The sequence below is a fragment of the Geotrypetes seraphini genome, chromosome 3, assembly GCF_902459505.1.
Source record: "Geotrypetes seraphini chromosome 3, aGeoSer1.1, whole genome shotgun sequence".
NCBI lineage: Eukaryota > Metazoa > Chordata > Amphibia > Gymnophiona > Dermophiidae > Geotrypetes > Geotrypetes seraphini.
Window position 1 is genome coordinate 211498400 of NC_047086.1, and position 19203 is coordinate 211517602.

The 19203-nt window shown below is 42.2% G+C and overlaps 1 protein-coding gene across 9 annotated transcripts in view; it reads left to right on the top strand.

The window, feature by feature from the left end:
* The window catches only part of ARHGAP9 (Rho GTPase activating protein 9), a 204209-nt gene that overhangs the window by 126328 nt on the left and 58678 nt on the right, over window positions 1–19203 (top strand). For all 9 annotated transcript variants that reach the window (XM_033936056.1, XM_033936054.1, XM_033936053.1 and 6 more), the window contains 5 exons: window positions 340–531; window positions 13524–13634; window positions 14875–14936; window positions 15127–15214; window positions 15940–16035. In XM_033936056.1, coding sequence (XP_033791947.1) covers window positions 340–531; window positions 13524–13634; window positions 14875–14936; window positions 15127–15214; window positions 15940–16035 — 549 coding nt within the window. The remainder of the gene's footprint in view (window positions 1–339; window positions 532–13523; window positions 13635–14874; window positions 14937–15126; window positions 15215–15939; window positions 16036–19203) is intronic.

Here is a 19203-nt window from a genome sequence, read left to right on the forward strand (position 1 = left end):
TCCCTCCCATTAGCTTGACTCCAGTGGTAACCATGGGAACTGGGGGAGTGAAATCCTAATCATTGGCTCCTAAATCAAAAGAACTTTGTCAAGGCCTCCTCCTCAGGTCAAAATAGGAGCAAAAATGACATTACCAGAAACATAATTGAATCCTAAAAAGCATTCCAGTGATTGCATGAAGGGAGGGAAAAGATTTAGGGAGCACATAGAAAGGGCCCATCTGTTGCAGACTTCATTAGTGATTTTAATTCCAGGGAAGGTATGACATCCTACACAGCTCAGTATAATCTGTTCCCAAAGAATCATAATTACATTGTTTTACCTCATACTTCTTTTTAGGTCTTGGATGTATTGGAAGAGCAGAGTCCAGTGTATCACTTGTGCTCCGTTTCCAGCAATAACCCAACAGATAAGCAGGACTTCTCCAGCTCTCCCAGAGATGTGGATCGAGATATGGAGAGCAAAATGCGTCCCCTACAAAGGCTCACTTATACTAAATCAATGATTGTGGGTGAATCCCGAGCATCCAAGGTAAATTTAAGGATGAAGGTCAGGTTTTAGAAGAGGAGGAGAACAGGGGGGGGGGGGGTTGTGTGTGATCTAAATCATTGCAGTTCACATGTGCTATTTACTTACAAACAAAAAGATGCAAATGCCTGCTGGCAAAATCCCAAAGAATTTGCAGCTGTGCATGTGAATGCAGGCAATGGGGATGTCAACTGTGGTTCCCTTTTGTGCTGTAGCAGTGATGCCTTTGAGCTGCCAGTGTTGATCTTCAAAGATAAAATTTCAGTACTGGTGTGGACACCATGCAGTGATGATTTTGATAACTGTCTGAAAAAGAAAGGGGGAAAGGGAATGGGATTTGTAAATCGCATTTTTTGTTGGCCACACATTCAATGCGGTTTACCTGGGGCAGTGGAGGATTAGGTGACTTACCCAGGGTCACAAGGAGCAGCACTGGGCTTTGATCCCACAACCTCAAGGTGCTGAGACAGCAGCTCTACCACTAGGCCACTCTTCACCTCGAGTCAAGCAGAGTACAGACAAGAGGTACAGAGGGATCAGCATTCACAAAAGGGAGATGGAAGAGGTACATTTCTGAAGAGACATTTTCAGCACCCTTTATGTGGGCCCCCTTCCCTTGTTCAAAAGTAGGCTGAAAACTTACCTTTTTGAGATAGCCTTCAACTCATAACTCTACTCCCCACTTCCCTCTGCTTATCACCCTAGTCCAGGGGTGTCTAAGTCGGTCCTCGAGGGCTGCAATCCAGTCGGGTTTTCAAGATTTCCCCAATGAATATGCATGAGATCTATGTGCATGCACTGCTTTCAATGCATATTCATTGGGGAAATTCTGAAAACCCGACTGGATTGTGGCCCTCGAGGACCGACTTCGACACCTGTGCCCTAGTCAGTAGTTTAACCATAAGAACGTAAGAATTGCCATACTGGGACAGACCAAAGGTCCATCAAGCCCAGTATCCTTTTTCCAATAATGGCCTAAGGACTTCTCTTTGAGGAAATTATCAAAATCTTTTTAAAACCCTGCTAAGCTAACTGATTTCACCACATTCTCCAGCAGCAACAAATTCCAGAGATTAATTACATGTTGGGTGAAGAAATATTTTCTTTTGTTTAAATCTATTACTTAGTAGCTTCACTGGAGGCCCCCTAGTCCTAGCATTTTTAGAAAGTGTGAACAAGTGATTCACATTCACCCTTTCCACACCACTCAGTATTTCATAAACACGCTATCATATCACCCCTGAGCCATCTCTTCTCCAAGCTGAAGAGCAATAGCTGCTTTAGCCTTTCCTCATAGGGAAGTCGTCCCATCGACACCCTTCTCTGTACTTTTTCTAATTCCGCTTTATCTTTTTTGAGATATGACGACCAGAATTGCACACAGTATTCGAGGTGTGGTCTTACCATAGAGATACAAGGGCATCATAACATTTTCATCTTTGTTTTCCATTCCTTTCCTGATAATTCCTAACATCCTATTTGCTTTCTTAGCCGCCACCGCACATGAGTTTAGGGTTGCAACCTAGATCCTTTTCCTGGGCACTGCCTCCTAACATAGGACCCAGCATCACGTAGCTTTAGTTCGGGTTCCACATGCATCACTTTGCATTTGCTCACATCAAATATCATCTGCCATTTTGTCTCCCAGTCTCACAAGGTCTCTTGCAATATTTCACAATCCTCTTGCGATTTAACAACTTTGAACAACTTTGTGTCATCAGCAAATTTAATTATCTCACTAGTAATTCCCATCTCTAGATCATCGATAAATATGTTAAAAAGCAGTGGCCCTAGCACAAACCCCTGGGGACCTTAGATCCATAAGGAAATACTTTGAACTGGCACCATTCTGAATCCTAGTCCAGGTACTAGTCTTGAGTATCCCAGAGTACTGCAACATTATATACTTAGCAGGATTACACAGACACTTCAGGAAATTAATCATCATCCAAAACACAGTTGTCAGGCTAATCTTCAAATTAAAAAAAATTTTGACCACATAACCTAATTTTATCAAAAGCTGCACTGACTTGAAGGATGAGTGCCATGTCCAATATTGCACTTTCTCTCAATATTCCCAACATTTTTTTCTTCATTTCCCCATGTGCACCATCTCTCTTTCCCTCTCACTCAGACACCCATGCCCAACAATTTTCCATATCTATGCCCCCACCTCAGCATCTCTTTCCCTCACTCCCTCCATTCTTCCATCCTATGCTCCAAGTTCATGCATCCCTCTCTCCCTCCATTCTGTGTCCCATGTTCATGCGCCCTCCCGCCTTCCTTCCCTCCTTTGTCCAAAGTTTGTGCTCCTTCCCTTTCTGTGCCAACACGCCCCTTCTTCCTCCGTTCTTGTCAAAATGTAATCTTCCTCCCTTCGGTGTCCCAATGTGCCCCTCGTCTTTCCCTCCATTCAACGTCCCAAATCTGGCCAGCTCTCTCCTCTCAGTCACATTTTGCAAAGCCGTGGCAACTGGTTACTGCACGTGGCTTGCAGCTGACCCAGAAGTCTTCCTACATATCAGAGGGAAGTCTTCCGGATCAGCCGCATGCAGGAACCAGCAGCTGCGGCTTTGCGAAGTGCGACTGGGAGGAGAGAGCTGGCCAGAAGAGGTAAACACCCACGAGAGGCATGAATTTGGGACGCTAAATGGAGAGAAAGACGACAAGGGGCGTGTTGGGACACCAAAGGGAGGAGGAAGGTCACATTTTGACAGGAAGGGAGGAAGAAGGAGTGCGTTGGCACACGATGGAAGCGGCAGGACTCTGGTTCATAAGTACGAGTTTGACGTAAGTCGGCGTTCTTAAACGGGGGACTTCCTGTACTTCAAAAACAGTGCCTTGATATGAGGAAGCTGTCATTGGACCTATTTCTAAATGACTCTTCAAACCTAGAACCCTGTGATCAGTTATTCTGATTGAATAAGTTTTGTTTCTTTGCTGCCACTGACTCCAGAAGGCTGCTCTGCTGGTACTGCCACACTGAGGACTGCTGAATATAGATAATGTTTGGTTTCTGCACTGCTCATATGGTAAATATTTTTATGGTTTCCCCCCCCTTATTTGATTTAAATATCTCTAATTGTATTGGATCCCTATATTTGAGGACATGAGCATTTTCTGTTTAGACATTTTCTTTGGTAATGGATAAGAACATAAGAAGTTGCCACCACTGGGTCAGACCAGAGGTCCATCATGCCCAGTGGTCCGCTTCTGCGGCGGCCCATCAGGTCTGTGACCTGTGAAGTGGTTCCTGACCATTTCTGTAACCTACCTCTACTTCTATCTGTACCCCTCAATCCCCTCATCCTTTAGGAACCTATCTAAACCTTCCTTGAAACCCTGTAGTGTGCTCTGGCCTATCACAACCTCCGGAAGCGTGTTCCATGTGTCCACCACCCTCTGGGTAAAAAAAGAACTTCCTCGCATTTGTTCTAAACCTGTCCCCTCTCAATTTCTCCGAGTGACCCCTTGTACTTGTGGTTCCCCACAGTCTGAAGAATCTGTCCCTGTCCACCTTCTCTAAGCCTCTCAGGATTTTGAAGGTTTCTATCATGTTTCCAATTACTAGAATTAGTTTTATGTAATGTCAAAATAACTATTTATATCCAAGAATTAAAAAGTAACTGAAAGTAACATATTACTTTCATTAAGCAAGTAACTAGTAACCAATATATTACATGTTCCTTGCAGCTACTAGTAACTTTAATATATTATTTTTACAAAGTAAACTTATCCAACACTGCTTACAAGACCATTAAGATGTCATCTGCAAAGTCCAAGGCCTTTATTTCTGAATTGCCTACTTTTAATCCCTAGATGGTCATATCAGACTTAAGTGAAAAGGGTCCCAGGGATAAAATAAATAACAAAGGAGATAAAGGACGACCTTGATGGGTGCCATGCTGTAATGAAGACATCTTTTGTACAATTAACAAGGACAGTTTCTCAACCTTTTCAAGCCAAGTACCCCCTAAGCATAACAAATACCAACTGAGTACCCCCACCCTAGACCCGCCCAAACTCCGCCCCATACCCACCCAAGCTCCACCCCTTGACTCCACCCCATAAAAATAATACTAATTGTAATGCCATTTCTTCTATTTTTTTTTTTAAACAACCAATCACAGCCAAGGTCTTAGTTTCTTATAAACTTCCATTTATTTTTAATATACAAACAATACTGTATAACATTATTAACAATACAGAATGGTAACCACAGAATTAAACTACATATCAAAAACAGTTATTACATTACATTATGGATTTCTATTCCGCCATTTCCTTGCAGTTCCAAGACGGATTACAAAAGAATTATCCAGGATGTATTACAACAAGAACTTACAAAAAAAAAAAAAATTGGTCATTTTCAAAGAGAGTAAGAAATGGGTAAGGTTATTTGTTTGGGGTAGTTGGCTTTAGTGAGAGGTGGAGTTTAAAACTTGCGGTATTATTTCTTTTTTCAGGGTTTTCTTGAAGAGTATGGTCTATTTCTTTTCTAAAAGTCTTGTAGTCGAGGGATGCTGTCAGTAGATTGGCGATTTGGTTGTCTAGTTTGGCTGCTTGAGTGGCCAGAAGGCCATCATATAGTTTTTTTCCGTTTGACCTCCTTAATTGGGGGGGTATGAGAATGGGGTGTGAGTTTTCCTGTGTTGTGGATGAGGCGGTTATTCAGGTAGTTTGGACTGTCTCCGTATAAAGTCTTAAATAGTAGACAGTAGAATTTAAATTATATTCTTGCTGGGATTGGAAGCCAATAAGATTGGAGATATGCTTCTGTAATGTGATCATGTTTCTTTAATGAGTAGATGAGTCTTAGTGCTGTGTTTTGGATAGTTTGTAGTTGTTTTGTTATGGTTGTAGGGCATGGGAGGTAGAGGATATTGCAGTAGTCAAGTAGGCCTAGTATTAAGGACTGAACTATGAGCTGGAATTGTGTTTTCTCGAAGAATTTCCGAACTTGTCTTAAATTTCTCATGACTAAGAATGACTTTTGTAGAAATAAAGATAATTTGGTCAGTCACTATGGGCAAATTCTCTATGACTTTAGGCCCACGTTTGTTCTTACAGTTTTTAATGGAAGATCTGGGCTTGTTTAGATGAAATAAACATTTTGAATCTTGGTTTCAATGTACTGATTTCCACAATCAGGTCACGTTCTGGACACAAGCGGTTTCTTATTTTAGATTGGAGAGCTGTTAAATGAGAGAAGTTAGTTTCACATAAGTATGTAGAAGCAAAAGGGAGAAGTTCTGTAACAGTCATTTTTCGTAGCTGTGGGTATTCCTTTTACTGCATCTGCCAAAATGCTGCAATATTTCTCAGGCCCTCATTTTGCACTGTTTTCAGTGTACTGTCAGAAGAAAGTTCAAACAGTGTTTCTTTTGCTTCATCTGGAATCTCTGCTGCTTCAATAGCATGAAAAGAGACCAACAGAAAGGCAGAGATGGTCCAAAAGGTTCTGAGAGTGGTTACTCAATGACAAAAAACATCTGTCATTGAGTAACCACTCTCAGAACCTTTTGGACCATCTTTGCCTTTCTGTTGGTCTCTTTTCAAGTTTCTGTGGCAGTACATTTGGAGTTTCATAGTGCTTCAATAGCATGGCCATCAAAAGGATTCAGAATCCAAAGTCAAGTGATCACTAGTGGTGTTTTTTACACTATCAGCCAAAGAGGTTGTTTTCTTCACAGAATTCTGTGAGCTGTGGAAAAGAATTGAAGTTTCCAGATAAAGCCCCCCACCGACTAACCTCTAATTGTTGGCCGTCCGGCAGGCCCACCTCGACAAAATGAGGCGGGCCTGCCCCTTTCCGGCCCATCCCCACTAACACGTGCATGTTATCTTAAGGAAGCATTAGTGGTTGGTACGTGCTAAATCTGTGCTAAAACGCTTAGCGTGCCTTTGTAAAAGAGGCATTTCAAGTTTCAAAATTCTTGACATCCCGCAAATCATATTATAACTAAGCGGCTTACAATAAAATTGATGGGGATACAAAATAACAAATAAAAATAAAATATTTATAAAAACATCATACAACACAAAAGGGTAAAAGGGAAAGAACTACAGTTTATAATAGAAAAGCAAGGGACGATCTATGTGTTCCAATTGGAGTATTCTGTATTACCAAATTATAAAATCAAATGCCTATGAAAAAGCATTGGTGAATAAAAGAGTCTTGAGATTTTTCTTAAAAATATTGAGAGAAGTTTGAAGTCTGAGATGACTGGGAAGCAGATTCCATAGTTCAGGACCTGGAACAGAAAAAATGGAATTACGTATAGAGTCTAGAAAATAGCTCTCTAAATGTAGAGCAACTAGGTGGTTTTGATTGAGAGATCTAACAGTTCGAGGGGGAGTATAAGGTGTTGAGAATTTGCTGAGAAATAATGGTGTCTGCTTCTTTTAATAGTTATCAACTGAGGACAGGGTAATGCAATTTGAACAGGAGATAAGTAAAGTGCTTAAAGTCCAAACTATGGTCTAGATTCACAAAGCAAACCGATCGTATACCGATCGGTTTGCGACCCCGTTACTATCAGATTTCCCTCCTGCCTGATTCACTTACCTCTCCTGCGATCCGCTTTGAATCTGTGCATGTAAATGAGGTGAAACGCATGCAAAGTAGGCTGGGACACGATTCACAACATCAAATTTCCGATCCAACTGGGCTGGCCAATCACCCGAGGAAGCGACTGCTGGGGACCAGTCAAAAACGTCTTTCTGACTGGAAGCCCTGCTCTCTGCCCTGCAATCTCTCCTGCCTGCTCACCCCGCATGCTGCCCTGCTCTGCCTCGATCTTCCCCGGATCTCTCTTGCTGCATCGCCGTTCTCCTGCCCTTCGCGGGTTTAAAGCGGGTCAAAACCACGGGCTCACAGGGCTAAAAATTAACAAAAAAAAGTTAAAAAAAAAAAAAAAAAAAAAGGTAGTGTCTCAGACAAGCATGCGCAGATGACCATCTACAGAAGGTCTGCGCATGTGCGCGAACCGCACAACAGCAATCCTTGCAGGCAGATAGGGGCATTCCGCCGATCGCCCCCATCTGCATATTTTTCATTCCTGAATTCGTCGGACCTGCCCGGATCGGGCCCAATTGGGCAGGTTAGTGAATCTGGGTCTATAAGACTTACTCCATCATATATCTATGAGTAAAATACTGTTTTTCTCAGCAGATTGATTGGATTTCTAAACGCTCAGAGATATGAATCTCTAATATGGAGCCGAAGCCCCCGAGGAGTTCACCTTCCAGTCATAGCGTCATAAATTTTATAATCAATCTCTGAGACAAAATAGTATATTCCCTTTTTTTTTTTTCCTTTTACTTATGCTTTTTTCTTCTTACTCAATTGAAGTTATAAAAAAAAAAAAACAGATGACAAAAATCAGATGATGATCATTAATCAAATTCAGTTACATGAGGGACGCTGTTGCGCATATACTGATCGCGCCAACCACAATTGCAGAAATACAGTTATGACCACGTTACAACATCATTGATTGGAAGAGAGAGGTGGAAGTCTCTATTTGGGTCACTTGAAGCAGACATTGAAACGGGGCCACGTTGAGACCCTGGAATATACTTAAGTTAAGTTGAGATTTGAATTTGATTAATGATCGTCATCTGATTTTTTTTTTTTTATAACTTCAATTGAGTAAGAAGAATTAAGAAGAAACAAGCATAAGTAAAAGAAAAAAGCATAACTAAAAGAAAAAGAAAAAAAAAGGGAATATATTATTTTGTCTCAGAGATTGATTATAAAATTTATGACGCTATGACAGGAAGGTGAACTCCTCGGGGGCTTCGGCTCCATATTAGAGTTTCATATCTCTGAGCGTTTAGAAATCCAATCAATCTGCTGAGAAAAACAGTATTTTACCCATAGATATATGATGGAGTAAGTCTTATAGTTTGATCTTTTAATTGTTAAGCAGAAACAAAAAACACTGTGGAGATGTTGATGTTTAAGATACAGGCTTTATTAAAAATACAATTTAATAATCCACATAAAATATATCTAGGACCCAAAATATGAGAGCTATGGACCCAACACCAGTGATTCCTAGACCTTTGCACACAGCTATACAACAGGCCAGTGGTGTACCCATGTGTGGGCCTAGTCCCACCCAACAGCGATACGGCCTTATTGCAGCTAGCAGGGATCCCCAAACCCTGCCAGCTGAAGACATGTGCAAAGGCTTTCTGAATTCTCCCCAGCATATCTCAGTCGACAGTGAGCATGAAACACTAAAGCTGATGTTGACTGAGGTGTGCTGGAGGGAGTTCAGTGTGCCTTTGCAGACGTCTTTGACTTGGGGATCCCCGCAGTTCAAGTATTGAATATTTTAGTTGGGATGGAGGCATGGAAAGTGGGGGTGGGTGGAAGGGGAGCATTGTGCCCTCCCATTTGGAGTCTGACTGTGCTACTGCAATAGGTATTGTGAGCCTGCCGGTGCCAGGATTTGCAAACGGCTCCCGACCAGGGCTCAGCAAAGACAGAGTTCTGCCGTGCCTTCAAAAGAGGTTGAAGGTCCTGCTGGTTCTTATGAGTAAAAAAAAAACATGGCAAGAACAATAAAGCTTTTAACAAAACTGAGTCCAACTTTATTTCCCTCAAATAGCAAATTGTCCCAATTTGGGCTACGAATTCAAAAACAATCATAAACAGAAAATTTGGGCATACACAAAAAAATACAGCCCCCACCTTTCTTGCAGGTAAGTTCAAAAATGGTTCTATTGTAGCCTTGCCCTAACAGTCTCACAATCAAAGAAGGCAAAATACGGCTACCGGAACACCCAGCCTTTTCCCTGGTTATTCCCAATGGTTTTAAACAGTCCAGAACATGCTGCCTAGGCCTGGTCTTTAACAGGCCTTCCCCAACCAACTTCACCAACAGCTGGTGGGGGAGGGGAGTAGCAGAATCCACTTAATTAAAGCTTGCCAAAAAATTGGCCCCACAATCCCGCCCTGAGGATCTTACGTGGATTTTCCCCACTTACTACCCCTTCAGCAATCAAGTCCCAAGCAAACAGCAACAGAAAAGGCAAAAAGTAAAAATGCCAAACAAAACCGCTTTTCATTTAATGTCCCAAAAATTAAGGCTCCAACTCCAGCCGTGAGCTTAACACTGCTCACACTTGTGCTTTCAGACAATCCAAAAGAAAACTTCAAAATTCAAAAAGCACACAAACAGTCAGGAAATTCACTTAGCTCTCATCCATGTGGATTTCACCAGGTTCCATGGAGGTATCCATCAGCTCTATGGCATCCTGGCTGGCTGGCTGGTTTGCCTCAGGGACAGTAGTTGCATCCAGCATTTCAATGTCCTGATACTGTGGGGATTCAGGAGCCCAGTCCCTCGAGCCTCCTTCCTGGGCTGACCCAGGGTAGACTGACTTGTTCTTCCTAAGCACAGCCTCTAAAGCCCTGAGCTGGACACGCCCTAACCTGTGAGGGGGAGGAACAACCTGCTGCTTCTGCTGAGTTTTCTGTTTAGCCTTAATTGGCCCCAGCAGTGGTTCATTAGCTGAGCTGGGAGCCTGCCTCTTAGGCTGTTCTTTTCTGCCAGGCACCTCCCGCTGCTCCAGGCTGTTTTCCCACTCATCTTCTCCTCCCCAGGGTTCTGTATCCTGGTGTTTCAATGGGAACTCAGACCCTATCTGTTTGTCTGAGCTTAGCCTGTCACTCTGATTAGCCCTTTTTAGGGTAAGGCTTGGATTTGGAGGAGATTGACCTGGCACAACCCTAGTCTTAATGCTGGGGTTGTGACAGTATATCTTTGGCTTCATTAGTGCTCATGCTTTTGCCTGGATTGATATTTAGGTGGGTTTAGAAAAGGCTTTAACAAGTTCCTGAGGGAAAAGTCCATAGTCTGCTATTGAGGCAAACATGGGGGAAGCCATTGCTTGCCCTGGATCAGTCAAACAAACAAAAAGGGCAATAATCTCTCAAAACTGAAAGTAGAGTGATCAAAACGCAGTGAACAAAGTATACAATGAACACTCAGTATCAAATGATCAAATATGAACAAGTAATATACAACTGATAGTGAATCATAATGCTCAGAGATATGGAGGTGATAACAAGGAGATCCCAACATTACCACCTCACCGCCCAATCATCGCATAATTCAATGCACCAGCTGTAAAGTATGTAGGTATGCACAATTGCTTTAAGTGCTCTAAGTTACTGATTTTATAAAAAATAACAAACACTAGAAAAGTGGTCCGAAACAGCAAACGTATCTTGAGCTTGCGGGTTCCAACGTGACACAGACACGTTTCGCTCCTGCCTTAGGGAACCAAAGGAGAATTTGCAAGGATACTCAAAACGTGTGGGCGAGAGAAAACTCACATATTTGGATCAGTAGCATGAAATGTTGCTACGATTTGGGTTTCTGCCAGGTACTATGACCCGGAATGGCCATTGTTGGGAACAGGGCTAGATGGACCAATGATCTTCTTATGTTCCTGTGTTCTAAGAGTAAAGTGGTATGATAGCCATGTTAGTCCACTTTTAAAGGTAATACATAGAAATAAAATAAAATATTTTTTATATTTGACTAACTTAAATTTCGAAGGTAATTCTTCAGATCAGAAATAAGTAAATAATGACAAATATCAGTATATATATATAGGTGAAACATGAATGCATTCCAATGACAGTCTAACAGGAAGAAGAAGGGGTGAACAAGGGTTGTGTGGGAGAGATAGGAAGGCAACAAAGCAGTTTAAATTCATGGTTTGCAAAAGGAAACCAAGGTCTTAGTTACATAGAAACATGATGGCAGATAAAGGCCAAATAGCCCATCCAGTTTGCCCATCTGCAGCATCCACTATCTCCTCCTCTCCCTAAAGATCCCACGTGCCTGTCTCACGCTTTCTTGAATTCAGACATAGTCTTTGACTCCATCACCTCTACCGGGAGACTCTTCCACACATCTACTACCCTTTCTGTAAAAAAAGGATTTCCTTAGATGATTCCTGACCCTATTACCTATTAACTTCATCCTATGGCCTCTTATTCTGGAGCTTCTTTTCAAATGAAACTCGCCGCGTGCATTTATGCCACTTAGGTATTTAATCCTCTCTATCAAATCTCCTCTCTCTCGCCTTTTCTCCAAATTTAAGTCCTGTCGTATGGGTGTCAAAATATTTTATCATTTTGATTTCAAAAGTCTTATGTTCCTGGATTGTGTTAAAATTTCTCACCCCACCCCCATTAAAATCATTGATGCAGTACTCTGTTTTTCCAAAGTGTTGTCCGACAGCAGTGACATCCTAGTTTTGAAGAACTTTTGGGTCTTGTTTGACCATTCTTTTGGGGTATTTGCTTGTGTAGATTAAATACAGTGATGTAGTAGATGACAGCAAGCGATGCTCATTTTGCCTTTCTAGTCTGCCTAGTTATTCTGCTAAGGATGAATCCCAGTTGGCTGCTTATAGGACATAGGGCTAGATTCACTAATGCCACGGATCCGATCCGTGGATGGGGGGCTGATTCACCAATCGCCTTCATGCAAATGAGGGTGATCGGAATCATGCCCACAACCGACTGCTCGAATCGCTGAATAGCGATCCCGATGCATGCCCAGACCATCTGTAGATGGTCTGCGTGTGCTTAAACAGCAGCGACCTTTTTTTTTCCCTTTACTTTTCCCTTTTTATAGTGAGCCCATGGTTTTAACCCGCTTTAAACCTACGGTTTAAAACCATGGGCTTGCACTGCAGGGGAAGGCTGGGGCAGAAGCAGAGCAGCGCTGTGCTCTAAACACTGGCTTTTAAAACTTTATTTTTTTGATACGGCATCCAGAGTAGGGGAGTCAGAGAGTCAGTTCGGGGTGGCAGAGAGAGAGTCGGGGAGGCAGGGAGCAGACCGGGGCAGAGAAGCATGGCAGAGAGCAGAGAAGCAGGGCAAGAGAGAAGGGCGGCAGAAGGCAGGGCAGTCGGAAAGGACCTGAGCGACTGGTCCTCAGCAGTCGATTATTTTTGGATTGGGCAGCCCAGTCGGTGTCCCTCATTTTGTTTAGTGAATCGCTGCCTGCCTACATTTGAATGCCGTTCCCCCTCATTTGTATTTGCGAATTGGAAGATGATCGGGACAGAGTTAAGTGAATCGGGTCGGAGGGAAATTGGGTCGCAAAGGGAACGCTAAGTGGTTGGAACTTGATCGGTGGGCATCGTATTTTATTTTTTATTTTAGTTTTACTCTCTTCGGCACATGAGCATACAAGTGGCCAAGCAATGCCACCCCCTATGTCTTTTTGGGACCGCGTCAGCAGGGCATCTGCGCATGCACGGATGCAATGTGGTGACATCACTTGCATGCATGTGATGTCATGTGCAGATGCCCTCCTGATGCGGCTCCAAGCACGAAAACAGGTTGAGGTGGGGCGAGACTGAGGCAGAACTGGGCGTGACTTGGGCGGAATGGGGCAGCCTGGGGGCAGGGCCATGGGTCCGGATTTTACAATATTAAGATCTGGTAACCCTATTAATGACTAGAATTAACAGTAAAATAATTCATCTTAATTGTAGGCCACATTGATAACTCTCACCCCTTTTGGTCAAACTTTATTTCTACTTCTTGTTTTCTTTTTGTTGCCTTGTTAGACACAATACCTGGCCAATTCGAACATGTTGGCATTAGTCTGATTTAGGTTTTAAGACTGTGATTCCCAAACCTGTTTTGGGGGAACCCCAGGCAGTCAGGTTTTTCAGGATATCCACAATGAATATACGTGAGATAGATTTGCATATCAAGGAGGCAGTGTATGCAAACTGAGCTCATGAATATTCATTGTGGATATCCTGAAAAATTGAGCAATTGGGGGTTCTTCTAGGATAGATTTGGGAATCACTGTTTTAAGATATTTTGCTGGTTGTGCATCCTTTATTCCCAGTAGGGCTTTTCTCTTTGTGCTTTGGAGAGAGAGAGAGAGAGAAATTCTACATGCACGCCTTACTGGCTAACTTGTTTCTCCTTCTTTGGACAGCTAACACATCGCCGAAATCGATCTGACCATAAATTTGAAGACTTTAACTTTACAAAACCATCCTCTACGTTGCCCGGAGAAGCTGTTGCCAGAATTCAGGACATACCCCATGTGAGTTCTGAGCACTTTTGATTTCTCTGAGTGAGGTGATGCTACATATCAAATGGTATAAATCCAATATCAAATTCAAAGCTTCCAACCTTTAGAATATTCTTTCTATGTTACTCCTTTAAATCCTTAACTGATGTTGCTACTTCTGTTTTAGCCATAGACCTCAGAAACACCCCTTTGTCGTCCCATAAAGGTTATGATCTCATAACGGTGAGATTCATGTGTAACCTCCTCATCGGTCAAGGCTTAAATTTTTAATGGCTGATGCTCAATAATTTTATATTTATTTTGAACACTTTTTATACTTTAAAATGACTAATGAAGTTTATGTACTTATCTTCAAAAGTGTTGCTGTACTTAGGCTGGTGGACCCGACATGTTTCGCTGCCGCTTCGTCAGGGATCCACTCTAAGAGTCTATGCGGGATGGTGGTTAACGGCAAGAGTGGATCCCTGACGAAGCGGCAGCGAAACATGTCGGGTCCACCAGCCTAAGTACAGCAACACTTTTGAAAATAAGTACATAAACTTCATTAGTCGTTTTAAAGTATAAAAAGTGTTCAAAATAAATATAAAATTATTGAGCATCAGCCATTAAAAATTTAAGCCTTGACCGATGAGGAGGTTACACATGAATCTCCCCGTTATGAGATCATAACCTTTATGGGACGGAGGAGGGGTGTTTCTGAGGTCTATGGCTAAAACAGAAGTAGCAACATCAGTTAAGGATTTAAAGGAGTAACATAGAAAGAATATTCTAAAGGTTGGAAGCTTGGAATTTGATATTGGATTTATGCTATATGGTGACAATTCCAGGAATAAGACTTTAAACAGTGCCTTATAAGGTTGTTGAACACATATCAAATGGTGACACAATAAATGAAATCAAATTTGCTGGTACAGAGGAGGTCAACATAATTAGGCATTACAGTTTGAGAGTTTCTACATGACGTGGTAGTACTTCCATCTTTGGGACTGGTCTTCTAGAGCTTTAACATTTCCTATCTTTCCACGGTATCAGGAAAAACAGAAATATTTTCAGCTAGTAGAAAAAAACAACCGGGTGGGAGATTACAACCATTCTCTAACACCAGTCTTCCCCAGCTGGGGTGAAGGCCGGGCAAGGGTCTGGAATTCACCTTGATGAGATTCAGTTTCTCTTAACTAAGATACAGATGAAAGTATTGAAAAATGCATGCATGCACACAATTGTCACTCCTTCTGTGTTCTGTTATTTTTAGGAGGTGGAGAAGGCAGGCCAGTTAAAGAAGACTAAGATAGCTGAGGGCGGAAGAAAACTCAGGTACTGAGGGGTATTGTACAAGGGTGTGGCTCCTATTTATGGTTCCCTGTTGAAGTGACTGATGATACAAAAAAAAAAAAAATAAAAAAAAATAGTACAATAAAGAGAACAGAAATAAAATCTGACCAGTCAAGTGTTCCTCCTCCTTGCTTTGTTCAGTATATGAAAGCTGTCCTATCTCTCTTTACAGGAAGAACTGGGCCATGTCCTGGGTGGTTCTTGCTGGAAACAGCCTGATCTTCTACAAGGAACCCAAAGTCCAAGGTCCGGGGAGTTGGGTAAGCACCAGTGAAGCCTGTAAGCCAAGCATAAGACCAAGAGTGGCTGAAATCCTGTTCACTTATACAGGATGACTGGATGACTCGAGGGATAGTGGTGCCCTGAACCAACTAGCTTCGGCATTGCTGGCACCCTCCCACCATTGCAATACTTCCAGTGCCACTTCTTTCCTCTTCCCCCCTGTGGGTTCGGCTTCTCTCTCTCCCGGCATTCTTAACTAAAAGTGTATCTTATATATATATTGGTTATGGGGGCCATATTAGTTATGGGGCCCCCTTATATTCTGCACAATACAATTATCACCATCAAGGGGTGAAGAAAAGGCTTTACCTGTAGACCCTGTTGAGGTCAAAGGCTGGGTATTTTCATGCCCTTAAGTACCAGTGCCCTGAGCCACAACTCAAAATTTAAATTGAATCAGGTTGGGCAGACTGGATGGACCATTCGGGTCGTTATCTGCCGTCATCTACTATGTTACTATGTTCAGTAATTACGCCGGACAAGAATTCTAGGATTTTTGTTTTTTGTTGGGGTTTTGTTTTTTTGTTTTTGTCTTAATCCAGCGCTGATTTTCTAACTGCTATCCCTCGTGTTTAGTGGGACCACTAGTGCCAGGGTGCACTGCGATGCGATTCTGGAAAGCCAGAGCTGGACTCGCAACATATGATGGCATGGAGTTGTGCTCTCAACATCTTATTCCTCCTTTCAATCTTTTTGTTCCTAGAGGCCTTCCGGTAGTAAACCAGAGAGCAGTGTGGATCTGCGAGGCGCTGTCCTGGACTGGGCACGAGACATGTCGAGCAGGAAGAATGTGATTCATGTGAGTTATCCTGGGAGCCAAAACTAATGGGCCATAACTGTACTACCTGGGTTGAAACACTGTTGTTGCTTCATAGAGTCACACTGCATTTTTCATTCTTCAGGATATTTGAAAGTCAATGAAAATCAAGGAATTTATATGGAAATGGTCCCCATGGAAGTATCCCTAGGCTATGTAAGGTCAAGCTTTTTGTAGACAGTTAATACGTTGTTTCAGTGCTTACCTGTTCACTCAGGTATGGCTTAGTGTGTTGGAAGAGCTTGTCATTCTGTTATTAAGCATCAAGACTAGAAGGCAATTTTACAATGTGAAAAAGTCTTCTTTTACTTTTTACTAGGGCTGCAGGAAGCTTAAATATTTTAATCGTGATTAATCGCATTATGCAGTAGTGATTAATCGGTAAGATATTTAAAAGAAAATACGACAAACACAAATAATTCCTAAAATCAAGCATAAGCCACTTGTTTATTGGTAGTCTCAAACATTAACAATATTAAACATTAGCTGTATCAGTTTATGACTGAATATTATTCCTATACCCCTAATAAACTAATAACTGTATCGAGCGATGGTGCGTCCGCATCTGGAATACTGCGTTCAATATTGGTCGCCGTACCTCAAGAAAGACATGGAGGTACTTGAGAGAGTCCAAAGGAGAGCAACGAAACTGGTAAGAGGGCTGGAACACTACTCATATGCTGAGAGGTTGGATAGGCTGGGGCTCTTCTCTCTGGAAAAAAGGAGGCTCAGGGGTGATATGATAGAGACCTTCAAGATCATGAGGGGCATAGAGAGGGTGGATAGGGACAGATTCTTCAGGCTGAAGGGGACAACAGGTACGAGGGGGCACTCAGAGAAACTGAAGGGAGATAGGTTCAGAACGAATGCAAGGAAGTTTTTTTTCACCCAGAGGGTCGTGGACACTTGGAATGCGCTACCAGAGGAAGTGATCAGACAGAGTACGGTACAGGGATTCAAACAGAGACTGGATGGATTCCTGAGGGATAAAGGGATCATGGGATACTGAGAAAGCTAACCAGAAAATAAATGTAGAAACCCAACCAGGTCGTGCAGGTGCAAGACCGGAGGGCTAAGACTTTGATGGGAAGATAGGACTCAATTAGGAAACCGAGGTGGCATGGGGGCCCCTTCTGGTGATTTAGACAGGTCGTGACCTGTTTGGGCCGCCGCGGGAGCGGACTGCTGGGCAGGATGGACCTATGGTCTGACCCGGCGGAGGCACTGCTTATGTTCTTATGTTCTTAATATCTACCCACTGTTAACATATTTTTTTATATTCTGAAATCTCTTTAGCAGAATAGGAAAAGCCTCAGACTCGGGTGTCAGAAAAAAATTTTCAGCTCTTCCCTTATCAATCATTGGCTGAATAACCTCCCTGTTTTTATATTTTGCTTTCCAACCACACATTAGTGTTTAAAGATAGCAGTTTAATGTCGCTCACAAGAAGAAAAGTGACTATATGTGCCCTCGGGATGCGCCCTCCACCTTGAGAGTGCCCGAAAAAGATTTTCCTCGCACTACCCTACGGCGCCTCTGGAACCAACTGCCCTACCAACCTAAGATCATTAGAAGGCCTACTGAACTTCAGGAAGGCTATAAAAACTCACTTCTTCCCCTGATCCTCTATGAGAATGCGCCAATCCAAATCTCCCAGACCCTCTGACAAAAGGCCTCGAACGCTTCACTATCTGAATCTCAAAAGCTGTTGAGCACCGTCCTGGTCTGAAAATACCATGTTCTGTCATACAATGTTCTACCACACTATGGGCTCCTTTTATGAAGCCGCCTTAGCGGTTTAACGCACGTAATAGCGTGCGCTAATTTGCTTGCTGTGCTAGCCGCTACCGCCTCCTCTTGAGCAGGCGGTAGTTTTTTGGCTAGCGTGGGGGTTAGCACGCGCTAAAAATGTGCATGCAATAAAGCTGCTAACGCGGCTTCGTAAAAGGAGCCCTATGTTATACTGTTCACCGCTGTCCTCCTATACCATACTTACTATATCACCCTAAACAATAGTCCACTCAATCAGAAAAGTGCAATTCTTGTTCTAATATTACTATAATATTCCTCTTAGTTCAGGAAAAAGGCCTCAGAAAAGGAGCCTACGCACAGTCTTATCATAGACTACAATAGGCCGCGTAGTTTACACTGCTCCATGCTCCAGTCATCGGCCAAAAAACCTGAATTATTTTTCTAATTCTTTATTCATTTTTTCATCTTACATCAAGTGTTCAATCAAGTGTTCAATCAAGTGTTCAAGTATTAGATCAGTTGAATCATACAAATCTTTTCTTTCATTTTTTTTATATCATTTTCTTAAGACATTTTTCAAATTATTATTATTTTTTTAATAATAATTCTTTATTGATTTTTAAACAAGAACAGTGTTAAATAAATAAAAGAACAGTATATTATTGCATTCAGTCATAACACTAATATCTACATAGATAACAGAACTATCCTTCAATAATTACATTATTTAGCATATAGTAATTTTTATAGTAAATTTTTCTTAATTTATTCAATTCTTTCATTGATTTTTATAAACTCTTTTCAAAAGTCATTAGAAATGCACTTCTCCTTTAGTTTGAAAAAGATTGACAGCTATTTACTTATCTCAATCAATGTTATTCTACACACCATATTTACCATACTGTGTCTGCCATGCTACGATCTCTCATGCCATGTTTGCCGCACATTGTTTGCTGCTCTGTGTTTACCATGCTGTGTTTCATCATGCATGCTTGCCTTACCATTTTGCCAAAGTCAGGTCATACTATATTAACTATGCTTTGTAATACTGTTTGCTGCACTACGTTTTGCCAAATTTCACTCGCAATGCTGCCTCGCAATATCATGTTTTATCATATTATATTTTGCCATTCTTTGTTAGTTATGTTTTGCCATCTTTGGGCTCCTTTTACAAAGGTGCGCTAGCGTTTTTAGCGCACGCACCAGATAAGCGCGTGCTAGCCGAAAAACTACAGCCTGCTCAAGAGGAGGCGGTAGCGGCTAGCACAGCAAGCAAATTAGCGCGCGCTATTCTGCGCGTTAAGGCCCTAACGCACCTTTGTAAAAGGAGCCCATTGTCTATGTTTGTCGGTTCATAGACAAAACCACCGAAGACAAAGGCGCGCGCCGACAACTGAG